We start from the raw sequence: 14,444 nt of genomic DNA on the forward strand, positions 1-14,444 counted from the left end.
TGCTGCTGAGTCCACATGGTAATGGACCACTGTGCTTTTTTTTTTCTAGACATTTGCAATATTGACCCATCCTGTGGATTTGGCAGCTGGAGGCCTTCCTTCAGGGACCGGAGGGCAGCAGGCAGTGATGTGGACATAGACATGGCTTTTATCTTGGACAGTTCAGAGGCTACCACTCTGTTCCAGTTCAATGAGATGAAGAAATACATAGGCTACATGATCAGACAGCTGGACCTGAGCCCAGACCCCAAGGTTTCCCAGCACTTTGCCAGGGTGGCTGTCGTGCAGCAGGCAACCTACGAGTCTGTGGACAATGCCAGTGTGCCACCTGTGAAGGTGGAATTCTCACTGACAGACTATGGTGCCAAGGAAAAGCTGTTAGATTTCCTTAGCCGGAGGATGACCCAACTTCAGGGAACCATGGGCCTGGGCAATGCCATTGAATACACTATAGAGAACATCTTTGAAAGTGCTCCAAACCCACGGAACCTCAAAATTATGGTGCTGATGCTGACTGGTGAGATGCAGAGGCAGCAGCTGGAGGAGGCCCAGAGAGCCATCCTACAGGCCAAGTGCAAGGGTTACTTCTTCGTGGTTCTGGGCATTGGCAAGAAGGTGAATGTCAAGCAGGTCTACAGCTTTGCCAATGAGCCCAATGATGTCTTCTTCAAATTTGTGGATAAGTCAACTGAGCTCAACGAGGAGCCTCTGATGCGCTTTGGGAGACTGCTCCCATCCTTTGTCAGCAGTAAGTCCTGAGCCACACATAGTATGTTCTGCTTATGGCTTTATTCTGGCTCACACTCTCAGGTTACAAGGCTGGGTGAACAGTCATAGAAAATACATCTTGGTACTGATGTGACCTTGGTCATTCATCCAACAAAGATACATATTTACACACACACACACACACACACACACACACACACACACACACACCTACCCTATGCCTTAAGTTAGGAACTAGAGCCAATAAGGCACACGTAGAAAAATCCCTTGTCCCCCTTCGCTCACCCATTATGCCCGTTTGACCGATGCTTTTTATCCGTAAGGCACTGATGCTGTTCCAAAGAGTCCACGACTAGGTTTGCAAGTGGACCAAACACACATTGACTGTATGTGACCTAGTATGATAGTTGCACCATACGTAAGGAAGCCTGTCCTGTCAGGGAGCTTGAAGGAAGCTTCCAGAAGGGGTTGCATTGATTTGGGATTTGCTGCCAAATGACATGCTTGCCTCTGGGTAGAACACATCCTCCACCTCCTTTCCTATTCCCTTATGCACTTCCTGTTCAGCAGCTGCTCTGCAGTTATCATAAGAACCAATTTTCAGCAGTTCCCACCTTCAGACACTGGGCTTAGGGCATCTGTTAATTGGCCTCTGGGTCTTTTGTCCCTATACCATGATCTCTTGAGACTGCATCCTCCATGGGGATAGTTCTGACCTGACATAGTTCACAGTGAATGAGCTCAGGCTACATATTAAACAAATGGGGGCGGTCTATAGAACATAAGACAGCATGTCCACGGCAAATAGTCATCACTCAGGAGGAAGTCGAGGACTGTGAACAACAGGCTATTCACATTATGAAGTCTGTCCTGTAAAAGATTTAGGGGAAGACATGAAGCGAAGCAAAGCCTCAGGTTTCCCCAGGGATCCATGCTTCTGCCTTAGGAGGAGTAAGCAAGAGTGTACCTAAGAAAACATTCAGAGAACCCTGAACAGAACTGGATTATAATTTGATGTTCGTCTGGAAGCTGTTCTACTCTCTAAGTAAAGTTTCATCCTATCCTGGTCTACCTTCTCACACTGAGGACATAGTCCCTTTAAATGAATCATCGAAGTAGTTAGGCAGATAACTAATCACACTAATTTTAATTTTTCATATGATTCACATGAAGTTTGATTTTTTTCCCCTTCTAGGTGAAAATGCCTTTTACCTGCCTCCAGATCTCAGGAAACAGTGTGATTGGTTCCAAGGGGACCAACCAGTGAAGAATGGTGTGAAGTTTGGTCACAAACAGGTGTAAGTAGTTATGATTGTCGTACCAAATATCACGGTACTAAAGTAGCTGTAGAGGTTCTCCAGCCTATCCCTAGCTTCATGGACTGGGACATTGAAATATAGAAATATGAATTCCCTAAAATATTGTGAGTTCTTAAACATTAATTATCTTAATTGTATTGATTAGCTTCTGTTGCATAATGAAATACCCAGAATTTAGAGACTTAAAACAGGAATCATTTGCAATCCTCTGGGTTAGAAGTTCCTGATTGGGTTCAGCTGGGTGGTCTGTCTGTCCATTTGTCTTTCTTTCTCCTGGCCTCTTTTATGTTGATGATAATATGTTTCTCAGTTACAGACAAGCTGGTCTAGCCTGGTCTTAGGTGGGAAGATTCATCTCTGCTCTACATGATTTCTTATCTTCCAGTGGCCTATCCTGGGCTTGTTCACAAGTTGACCAGGAGGGTTTTCATGAGAAAAGGACTAAATATAAGTTCTCTTGAGACCTAAGCCAGGCCTAGCACATCGTCACTTTAAACCACATTTTATGGGCCAGATACGCCCAGAGCCTAGATTGAGTCACGGCAAGTGTGAACAGAGTTGAGGACTAAATTGCGTTATGCATTCCTTTCCTCCTCTGTCTCTATCATTTCTTTTTGTCTTTTTGAGACATGGTCTTACCGAGTATTCCATGTTGGTCTGGAACTTACTTGGTAGTCCATGCTGGTCTCAAACTTGTGGCAATTCTCCTGTCTCATCTTTCCAATGTCTCAGGATTACAAATGTGAGCCATCTCACCTAATGAGTAGATACTTTATGGCACAAACAAATAGTACTGACTTTTGTTGTACATGACTCAGTTGATTGTTTAAATTAGAACATTGTTAAATAAAATTTAGTCGTCTCCCTTTTACCTTTCACTTTTTCTTATCCATTGAAAATAGGATATCAAATTTATGAATAATTAATGTAATCATTTTGAATAATTCTATTTTAATAGTCTGTTCAAAATTTTCTTAGGGGCAGATTCTGAGAGTAAGAGTTGTAGTATATGTAATATTATAGAAGGTTTGCAGAATCCAGCATCTTCATGTTGCTAATACAGCAAATTTCCTGTAGATCATAGGGTTATAACTCTCTACAGCATGCAAAAGTATGGCTACAGGTAATGTTTGATTTGTTTTTTAACAGAAACACTCCACATATTGCTAATTCAAGTCTTACATCCAAAGTTGTGACCACAATGAAGCCAGTGACAACAACCAAACCAACAGTAATTGTAAACCTGCCACCTGCTAAGCCTGCCCCAGCTAGGCCAGCTCCTGCTCAGCCAGTTCTTGCTAAACCAGACCCTGCAAAACCAGCCCCTGCTAAACCAGCCCCTGCTAAGCCAGCTTCTGCTAAGTCAGTGCCTGCTCAGTCAGTCCATGTTCAACCAGCCTCTGCTCAAACAGTTTCTGTAAAACCAGCCTCTGCTAAGCCAGCCCCTGCTCAGACAGCTTCTGTAAAACCAGCCCCTGCTAACCCAGCCCCTGCTCAGACAGCTGCTGCTAAACCAGCCCCTCCTCAGACAGCTGCTGCTAAACCAGCCCCTCCTCAGACAGCTGCTGCTAAACCAGCTCCTGCTAAGCCAGCAGTCCCTGCTCAGGCAGCCCCTGCTCAACCAATGCATGCTCAGCCAGCCCCAGCTCAACCAGTCCTTACTAAACCAGCTGCTGTGAAGCCAGCCTCTGCCAACAAGCTGGCAGCAGCCAAACACGTGGCCACAAACACAGCCACAGTCAGACCTGCATCAGCAGCGAAGCCTGCAGCAGCGAAGCCCGCAGCAACGAGACCCCTTGCTGCTGCTGTAAAGCCAATTGCTACCAAGCCAGAGGCTCCCAGGCCACAGGCCAAACCAGCAGCCACCAAGCCAGCCACTACTAAGCCTATGGGTAAGAAAGCCTGGTTAGAGACACCATCTTTTATGCTCACATCTACTACTCCAAGGACGTGGGCCTGAGAGCTGGTTTACAGAGTAGGCTGCTGACTCAAGGTTGGCATAGTTACATGATAGACCTTGGAAGATGCTAGCTGCGCATAGGATTGTCCACATATTGCTTTTGCTTCTCTCTGTATCATAAAGCAGTTTTTCCTCGTACAATCTCTCAAGGATGCCAGGGTCCTGAGGAAGACAACTCCTTCCAGTGTGTTCAGCCCTGCTTCCCTGGGTGTAGCTTCTCTGACATAGAACCACATTGCAGTATTTCTGCGCATCTTCCATGATATTCCCTGAGCCTTAGGTACAGAGGTGGTGGTTTAGATGTTATCAATTAAGGTAGGGCACCCCATGGACTGTTGTTCTCCAAATTTTCTCAATGCATGATTAACTGTCTCCGTTGCAAAAAGAAACATATTTGATGAGGGGCCAAAAGCTATGCTTATCTGTGGGTACAAAGATAGGCATTTAGAAATTACACTGCAGTGTAGTAGGCTCTTCTCTGGGTCCCATGGCCTCACCATCCACGGGCAACTGGCTAGGCCCTATGACGCTCTCATATACAAAGTTCAAGCTTGAGAACAGAGTTACACATGAAACGTTTTGTAATATTTTAAGAAAGCTTATGATTTTGTGTTGGACCATACCCATAGTTATCCTTGGTCGCATGTGGAAGGATGTTTTTGACTCACTGTGCTGTTCATGCATCAGGCAGGCTGGTAGAGGATGTGACTGGTGAATGGGACACTCGTTCCCTTTCTCGGCAAGCTCCCGGCCAGCTGTCCACAAACATCTCTCAGATCTCCTCTGAAGCTCCCACACGTGTTCCAGCTGTGAAGAGTTTTACTTTTTAACTCTGCACTCTGATCTTTCAGCGAGAGTGTCCCGAGAAGTCCAGGTCTCTGAAGTCACTGAGAACAGTGCCAGACTCCATTGGGAGCAGCCAGAGCCTTCTAGTTCCTATTTTTATGACCTCACTGTAACCTCAGCCCATGACCAGTCCTTGGTTCTGAGACAAAACCTCACTGTCACTGACCGTGTCGTTGGAGGCCTGCTGGCTGGACAGCTGTACCATGTTGTAGTGGTCTCCTACCTGCAGTCTCAGGTCAGAGCCATCTACCAAGGAAGTTTCAATACAAGTAAGTACTGATGATTTGAGAGCACTCGGGTCTTGATTTCTACATGGCATACTAAATAGGATAGAAAACAATGATGCGCTGGGCGGTGGTGGCGCACACCTTTAATCCTAGCACTTGGGAGGCAGAACCAGGCGGATTTCTGAGTTTGAAGCCAGCCTGGTCTACAGAGTGAGTTCCAGGACAGCCAGGGCTACACAGAGAAACTCTGTCTCAAAAAAAAAAAAAAAGAAAAGAAAAGAAAAAGAAAACAATGATTCCTTGAGTCCATTCTGAAGCACAGACACAATTAGGTAAAATCCATCAATCTTGGGTGCTTAGGCTAACCTCTGAAAATTGAAGCCACAGCAATAGCATGGGAGGTGGAGTTCCCTGTGCCATGTGCCATCATCCTTGGCTCCTGGGACACTTTAAGGGAGAGACCAGATTTGCTCTGCCTTAGCATGTCACCTCCAGGTGGCACCTGGGAAATGGGGGGCCTGAATCCTGTCAAGGAAGGCAGTGGGGTCTCTGTTGCCACTTCCGGTCCCCGTTTCCAGTTCAAAGAATAGAAGTGACTCCTTAGGAAGCCAGGGAGAGTTCGAGAGCTTCTCTTGTGCAGTCATGGGGGATCTGAAGCTAAGGAAGATAGGCTAGCAGACTCCTTCCCTAGCCCTACCTGCCCGTACTTGATTGGCTTATGCACTTTATTCAGGCGTTTCCTTGTAATCCCTTTCTTGCTTCCTTACTTTTAAATTTAATTTATTTTTTTTAAGCTATGATCTTTATGTTGCTTAGCACATTCTGGAACCCTTGGGTTCAAACCATCTTTCCATTTCACTCCCCAAGTGGCTGAGACTACAGCCACGCACCGCCATGTCCTCCATTTCTACTCTTTCTGAACCACACGTGCTTCCCTCTAGTCTGAGTTATTTGGGGGTCTCCGCCCTTTATTCTTGACCTGCTTTATTTTTTATTTTGCTCAGGAGTATGGGTGGAACATCTCCTTAGTTTATCATGGTTCACATGGTGGAATCATTCTTGAAGAAAGGAAGGCCCACCAGTAGCCCCAGGTTAGAGGGTCCAAAGACCCACCCACCTCCAGGGTGCCATTCTTCTAGATCAGGAACGTGCGTGATTTTAACAGGTGGATTTGACCATATATTGAAGCATCTGTAGTGAGTTCAAACCTCTCCTATGTTTCAATAGCACCCATCACCCAAGAGATCAATCCAGAACGGCAAGCTTAGCATCCCCCAGCCCTTTTAGTTTCTGAACCAACTACTAGCTGCCTGTATTTTTCCTTCTTACAGAGAAAACTCAGCCTCCACTTCTTCAGACAGCTCATCAAGCATCCAGTTCAACTATCAACCTAATGGTGAACACAGAACCATTGTTTCTCACTAAAGCAGGTAAGTAATGGCAGTAGTAGGCTCCCTTACTGGACTTCAGAAAGTATTCTCTCAAGAATTGCAAACTTTTTGAAATTGAGGTCACTTGCCTGAGACTAAGCCACATGACTTTTTATGGGGTAAGTTCCAAAGGGGTCCTCAGCTCCTGGGCTTCATCTCACTCTACACGGTCTCAGTTTCAAAAGCAGAGGAACTGTGCTTGTCACCATAGTGTTAGAGGAGGCTGGCTGGAGCTGCTGCTTCTGAGCCCATGGCTGTTATGCATGGTTCCATTAGTCATTTCCTCTGTGTTCTGTTGAGATGAGCGAGGGTTGACTTGTGGTCTATGGGACTACAAAGAATAGGTTTCATCCACTCACTAGATTTTTCTATAAGACACTGCTTAGGAGACACAAGGTAACCAGATTGGACCTCACAGAGCACATGGGTTCCGATGTATTCCCAGTTCCCGAAACACCACATCCTGGCTTGGTCTTAAATACCACTTTCCTGGATACCTGAGCACGGAGTGTATCTGTTAGTGATAGGCAAGATTTATGCTCTTGGAATAATAGTCTGAGAACCTGTAACATACCCCTCCCATATAAGTTGCTTTTCTATTGCTATGACATGCTTTTGTCATATGGTCACTTGGTCATGACCAAGGCAACTTACAGAAGAAAGAATTTATTTGGGGGCTTACGGTTTCAGAGAAATAAGGGAAGGTTCCATGATGGTGGAGCAGAGGTTGCAGGCTCCAGGCAGCTGGAGTAGCAGAGAGATCATATCGTGATTCACAAGCAGGAGGCTTAGAACTCACTGGGGTGGGTGGGAGGCTTTTAAAGCCTTAAAGCTTACCTGTGACACATCTCTTCCAATAAGACCACATCTCCCAGTCTTTCTTGAGCAACTGGGGATGGTCTTTGGCTGGGTTACCGTTGCTGTGATGAAACACTATGACCAAGCAACTTGGAGAGGAAAGGCTTTATCGGGCTCACACTCACGGGTCACTGTTCATCACTGAAGGAAGTCAGGACAGGAACTCACACAGGGCAGGAACCTGGAGGCAGGAGCTGATGCAGAGACCATGGAGGGGTGCTGCTCCCTGGCTTGCTCCCTGTGTATGGCTTGATCACCCTGTTTTCTTGTAGAACCTAGAACCACCAGCCTAAGGATGGTACCACTTATGATGGGGATTGCCCTTCCCCATCAATCACCAACTAAGAAAATGCCCTACAGGCCTGCCTACAACCCAATCTTATGGAGGCATTTTCTTAGTTGAGGTTCTCTCCTCTCAGATGACTTTAGCTTGTGTCAAGTTGTCACAAAACTAGCCAGCACGAGAACCAAATGTTCAAACTTATGAGCCAATGGGAGCCATTCACATTCAAACTACACTCTGAATTAGCAGAATGGAGGCTTGGCTAGTTAACTTTGAGGAAATGACTACACAGTGCTCAATATATTTGACTTAGGCACCAAAGGCGCCATTACTAACATGAGAACTCAAAATCCTGTGAGGATTTAGGTGTGGTTCTGTTTCATAGCCCTCAAAGTGCAAGCTCCATGCTTAGCATGGAGATGGTCTGATGCTTTCTGTTGAGTCTGGAGGAACAGGATGCCCGATACTATGTGCTTTCTTTCTGCAATTCATTATTCCTAAGCAGCATTTGTAGCTGCCTTTGTAACTGTGCTAGACAGAAGAGCTACCACAGTCATTTAACAGCAAGCGACTGCATGTTGTCCAATGTCCCTAGCCTTTCCTGTGAAAAGACTGACCAAAGACTAGGGAGTTTTCTCTGTAGAATTGTGTGGGACCGAGGAAGGTGAGACTCTGTACAGTTGTTGGTAATTAACCACAACTGCAGAGAGATTCTATAAAAAGTCTTGAAGAAATTTAATGCTATTATGTAAACGCAAACTGGAAAACTAAAGTAGGTAGGTACAATGAGAGTTGGTTGGGGGAGGGGAGGAGGAAGGAGAAGAGGAGGGAGAGGAGGAGGAGGTAAAGGAGGAGGAAGAGAAGGAGGTAAAGGAGGAAGAAGAGGAGGAGGAAGAGGAGGAGACTCCGCTGTTCATCAGTTTCTGCTGCCCACCACAAAGACTGCAGACAGACTTTTGTCTCCAGCCTAGATCTACCCTGTAGCTCACAGTCTATTTTGGGCTATTCATACACTGCCATAGTAAGGACTCGCCAACATGAACGCTGACCTCAAAAGAAAGCCACATCTCTGTGGCTGGAGTTTCTTGGATTTTCCTTCAAGATACTGTCACAGGGCCAAGGAGATCACAAGTGGGTAAATTACTTGTGGTGTAAGCTTGAGAACCCAAGTTTGACCCCCAAAACCCAGGTAAACGTGGAAGGGAGCATCAACTTCACAACATTTTTCCTTTGGCCTCTCTACACATACCACGGCCCACTCCATCTATTGTCATGTGTGCGCACACACAATAATAACAAATAAAATTCAGAAGAAACATACTAGCCAAAGAAGACCCATAATGTACTCACTTCAAAGTCACAGAAAGCTGTGTGTTTTATCTGAATCCCTCTTCTTAGCCTTAGCCTCTATGAGTGTGGAAAATGTAAAATTTCTAGCAAAGTCTTGTTTCATTGAGAGACTTGGAGGAACTCCTAGATAGCAAGATTCAGGGATAAGTTTCTTTCTTTATGTGTGGCTCTGAAGGATGAGACTGTATAAACAGTGTTTAGTTAGTGTAAACAACATAATCTTTAAACACGAATCTGGGTCAGGCTGTTCTGTTTTCAAACGTGGAGTTGCTGCTTCCAGAATTAGGGGAGGATTTTCTATGCAGACTTGTAACACTGTCTGACGAAGAGAGGTGATTTTGCTTTTGTTTATAACTGGGACCCACATTCCTATCAAGGCTGCATAGCATTTGGTTGCAGATGAATCTAAAATCTATTTCCTTCATGGTGATAGTGACGAGGCATTCAACCTGTGGATGCGGGTGAGTGTCTGTGTCTGCTTCACATAGCCTCACAAGGGGAGGGGAGTCTAACTGACTCCATGTCCCCCAACTAAAGTCTGTCCTTTTGGTAGAGGACTGTGCTTCCGTAAGACCTTGCCTCAAGACGAAGGCTGACTCTGCTGGTAGACCTCCAACATCATCCATAACTTGCCTTTCAAGATTCTAGACTTCCAAGTATTACATTTGAAATGGTTAGAGTTTGTATTTTTAGAGCTAAGCAAAGTAAACCTCCCTTAAAATCTCCACTCTACCTTTTGCTCCCCTCAGCTCTCAAATATTACAATGCAGCCACTTTTAAGTAGTAAGGTTATTGCCTGTTAAAGTCACTTAGCAATGACAGAACTAGTCCTTCAGTTTTATCTGACTCAGAAAAGCAAGGAGGGGTGCTTCGTGAGGGAGAGCTGCCAGTCAGATTGGTAGCTACTCCCACAAACATGCAGATTATCTGGTCCTGAGCTTTTGTTGAAAGAAGGCTTAGACTTTCAGACTTTTAGATTAAAATATTTTACATGCACGTGTCTTTCCCAGCAAACTCCAGTGTTTGCCAGAAAGTTCTGTAAACAGAGGCCTTGCTGTTTGCAAGCTGTAAATTTACCTCTGTAGGCATCTAGGGGACCTAGCTTTATTTTGCAACTGGGCTCCAGCAGGAGTATGCATTTAAAACATGAACGTCCTTAACTGGAGAGAAAACAAGCTTCTGGCTCCCAGACAGTCTTGCCTTGGGGGCATTTCTGCTGTTGGAGGAGTTTCAGCTCCACATTAGTTTTATGTGAGAGGCCAGGAAAATATTTGACTAAAGGTTTGCGCACATACACACTTATCATAAAGAACATCTGTTGAGGGCCTGGTGGTTAAGAGTGGTTGCTGATCTTGCAGGGGTCAGAGTTCAGTGCTAGTAGCATCAGTGTCAGGCTGCTCACAACTGGCTATGACTCTACCTCTAGGGGATCTGACATCACAAGCATAAACAATAAAGTATATTTTTTTTTCAAAAAAGAATGCCTGCTTACAATCTACCTAAATTTTCAACCTACTTTCTTCATGAAACATATATCCTTACATCTGAAGTACATTCTAACAGAATTTAATGCCATTTACCAAGGAGTAGAAGAGTCCATGGTCTGGAAATTCAGTTTCTTCTCTGGACAGTATACACAGAAACAACTGGAGAGCAGATGGCCCCGAGAGTGAAATGGGAAGAAGTTAGTTGTTTTATTTTTGTTAGTCAGTGACAGCTAATAGTTGAGATTCTTGGTGTGATTTTTGTTTATTCTTTGCAAACCTGAGACTGACTGTTATGTCAGTATAGTAATGAAGTTTGGGTGGGTGAAAACCTTCTCGCCAGGCAATTCTTCTCTACTGTAGCATTGAGATCCAACCCCAGGCTCTAATATAGAGTCTGGAGGCTAAGGCATTGGCACAGACCAACTGACGCTCCTTTCTCCTCTTGACCTTGTAGACATATGTACGCTATCCAAAGACCCTGGGACTTGTCGGAACTTCAAATTACTGTGGCACTATGACATAGACAGCAAAAGTTGCATGAGATTCTGGTACGGAGGCTGTGGGGGCAATGAGAACAGATTCCACTCACAGGAAGAATGTGAAAAGATGTGCAGTCCTGGTAAGTGGCCCCTCCCTTCCTTGGGTTCTATTTTTCTATTATGCATAAAGAGAAGAGATCAGGGTTAATGGCCTCACCACTGAGAAACGCCAGAATTACAATGATTATGGAAAAGCTGAAAATAGTTAAATCGCATCCTCAGATAAGATGGACCAATGAACCATTAAAAAGATAAAATTTTTAATTTTACACACACATGAAAAAAATGCCACAGGAAATTAGTGATTGGAATGACTGATTTGTTTTCTGAAAGCCTATGTGTATCTCCGGCAGTTAGGAAACTCAGAGCCAACCAAGAACATCAAGAACATTAGCACATCCTTGTCTCATTAGAAGTGTCACAGCACACATGCTTGTTAGAATAGAATAATGATCAACAACAGAAGACTAATGGTAAACACATATATTCATTTGTAAATAGCTTTGCTTCCTATGAACGGTAATGTTGACAGCAAGACTATCCAGCCTCTCCGTCATAGTGAGCAACTCAATTAGTAAAAGCACAGGGCCTGGGTGAGCTCAGATTTCACACAGCCCAAACCTGAAGCCACAAGGATCACAGGAACCAGTGAGGAATGGGTACAGACTGGAGGCCGTGAGGTCATACTGTGTGGTAAATGCAGTCTGTTTTATGTCTACTGACCGCTCTTCTTTTTTTCTCCCTCTGTCTCTCCCTCCACTCTTCTCTCCTTCCCTTCACACTCAATGGTCTCCACACCCAGAGCTAACAGTTTGACGAGAGCCTAAGCATGGCCTTCGGGCAACACGTACCTCTGGGAGAAGGAGGAGGCAGCCATTTCTAACTCGTTTTTATAGAAGCTCTGGGTAGATGCCCCAGCACGGTGCCTTTTCATACTTTGATTGACATCCAACCTCGGGAGGAAACCCTCTGCACGTGACCTGTCAATATGGTGCTAAACATGTCTGCGGACCCTGCTCTCCGTCTCCAGGCAGTTCTACCGTATACTTGGACCATTGTGTAATAGCTAGCCACTGCTGGTGTTTATGTGAACATTCCTATAAATTCAAATTCCCTCTGGAGTTCCATGCTATGCCCCTGCCAGGCAAACCCTGTGCCTAGAACATAGCCTCATCCTCACAGCTACTCTGTACATTCCTGCTTGGTTCATTCCTCTGTAGTTGCATGGCTTAGATGGAGAAACAAGAGTCTAACCTTCTCACAGCCCCGGTTTCCTGGATTAGACTTTGAGCAGTATTCTTCAAAGTCCTCTGACAAATGATCTAACTAGAAGAAATCAGACCCCTCTCCTGTGCACATTGCTGGGACAAATGCCTCCATTAAAGAATTCAAAGAAAGTCGTAATCAAGAGTCTCTTTGGTGGTCCTCTAAGGTGAATTGTTTTTCAATGTTGTTGTCTTGGAGCTTGGAGGTGGGATTCAATGTTGAAAATTTTTAGGAAATTTATACAAAGAAACTTTTAAATAAAGTATATTGAATGTGCCATGAGTTTTGGTGTTCCTGGTTCTCTTCTTTCTGTAGTGTCCACTGTCAGGATTCCCCTAAGGCCAAGGACATTTGTCTCAGGCCCAGGCTATGGTTTCATTGAAAGGGACAGAAAACCCCATGAAACAGTATTCCAAGAGGCTGGTAAGGTTGGCCCTTTTGTGAAGGACCCAGGAGATACTACATATCAGGGCTAGGCTCTCTGCACTCTATCTGGAGAGCCCTGGATAGTTTGAGACTCAAGAGAGGATACTTGTCCTCTCTTCTAACTTTTGGTTGACTCCACGACCTCAACTTCTGACCTCTTTATGGTGATTTTTTTTAACCTAGGGACTAGATTGGCTGAGATGGGATGGTTCTCTCTGACTCTACCACTTCCCTAGAATCTCTAGGACAAAATATATGTTGCTGTTACCATGTTCCCCCTTTCTTCAGAAATCTCTCTCTTGGAGCTAGAGAGGTGGTTCAGTGGTCAAGAGCACACAAACACTCACAACTGTCTGTAAGTCCAGTTCTAGGGAATGGAGCCCAACACTTTCTTCTGGTCTCTGGGGATGACAGGAATACACATATTACATAGACATACCTGCAGGCAAAATATCCATAAAATAAAATGAAGCAATCTCCATCACCCTTCACCTCTTCTTGTGCACATGCACACATACATAGACTATAGCCACCACCATCATAAACAACAACACTACAAAGCAGATACACTTTCAGAGGATACACACACACACACACACACACACACACAAATTCCCACTGCGGAAGAAACTACTTTTTTTTTTAACAGACTCCTTCTGCTCAGACAGGTGCTGATGGTAAGACTCATCTAGGATGTTATGTATGAGCAGAACTGTTAATGTAAGATTGAGGGTAGATTTGCTAGTGAATCTGTAAAGCGAATGGAGAAAAGAGGGACGATGGGGTGTGCAGAACCTGGGAAGTTAGGAGAGACACTAGCCTCAAGGACCATTCTCAGAACACTGCCAGATTCTCAAAGGGGATTTCTAAGTTCTTGAGTGGGCAGACAGTTTAGAAACAAGAGCAAGAACTAAGCTCTTTGCTGATGTCACTATGTAGACATGAAGGGTGGCTTGAGTGAGGGAGAGTTCTACTGAAACTCAATGATGGTCTTGGGAAGGGCTGGGCGCTTCATAGTCCAAGGCACTGGGGGGCTTGAGTTCACCTATAACTTGAGTCTAGATAACAACTGATTTTCAGGGTGGCTTTTAGGGATTTGCAAAGCTTTGGGGATGTTTCAAAAGCCCTCACAATCAGGTGGTCTAGAAGTCTATGTTGGATGATTTTATCTCAGCTTAACATAAGCTAAAGTCATCTGAGAAGAGGGAACCTCAATTTTAAAAAATGCCTCCATAAGATCAGGTTTTAAGCAAGTCTGTAAGGCGTTTTTCAAATTAGTGATTGATGTAGAGGGCCAGTCCCATTGTGTGTGAGTGGTCCTAGGATCTCTAAGAAAGCAGGCTGAGCAAGCCATAGAGAGCAAGCAAATCAGCAGCACTCCTCCATGGCCTCTGCTTCAGCTCTGGCTTACAGGACCCTGTGCTGTTTGAGTTCCTGTCCTGGCTTCCTTCAATGATGAACAGTGCTATGGAAGTATAAGCCAAATAAACCCTTTTCTCCTCAAGTTGCTTTGGTCATAGTGTTTTACCACAGCAATAGAAATCTTAAGACAAAATCTAAACCAAGATATCGGCAGAACTATGCTACCTCTAAAACAGAAGGGAGACTCCCCTCCCCGAGTCTCTTCCTGACTTTCAAGGTTGCTACAGCCCTGGGTATGCCTCAGCTTGCAGACATTACCCCACCAGTCTCCTTTATAATCAAGGATTCTTCCTATGCATCTC

General features: G+C 44.8%; 1 protein-coding gene across 1 annotated transcript in view; it reads left to right on the forward strand.

Annotated features, from left to right (window-relative positions):
- The window catches only part of Col6a3 (collagen type VI alpha 3 chain), a 79,235-nt gene extending 66,659 nt beyond the window's left edge, over positions 1 to 12,576 (forward strand). Inside the window, exons 37-43 of the mRNA XM_028755360.1 lie at positions 50 to 748; positions 1,925 to 2,027; positions 3,198 to 3,940; positions 4,860 to 5,123; positions 6,413 to 6,511; positions 10,944 to 11,108; positions 11,831 to 12,576. Of these exons, the coding sequence (XP_028611193.1) occupies positions 50 to 748; positions 1,925 to 2,027; positions 3,198 to 3,940; positions 4,860 to 5,123; positions 6,413 to 6,511; positions 10,944 to 11,108; positions 11,831 to 11,844 (2,087 nt within the window). The 3' untranslated portion in view covers positions 11,845 to 12,576. The remainder of the gene's footprint in view (positions 1 to 49; positions 749 to 1,924; positions 2,028 to 3,197; positions 3,941 to 4,859; positions 5,124 to 6,412; positions 6,512 to 10,943; positions 11,109 to 11,830) is intronic.
- Positions 12,577 to 14,444: the final 1,868 nt, after the last annotated feature.

The sequence above is a fragment of the Grammomys surdaster genome, unplaced genomic scaffold, assembly GCF_004785775.1.
Source record: "Grammomys surdaster isolate TR1022 unplaced genomic scaffold, NIH_TR_1.0 126059, whole genome shotgun sequence".
Classification (NCBI taxonomy): Eukaryota; Metazoa; Chordata; class Mammalia; order Rodentia; family Muridae; genus Grammomys; species Grammomys surdaster.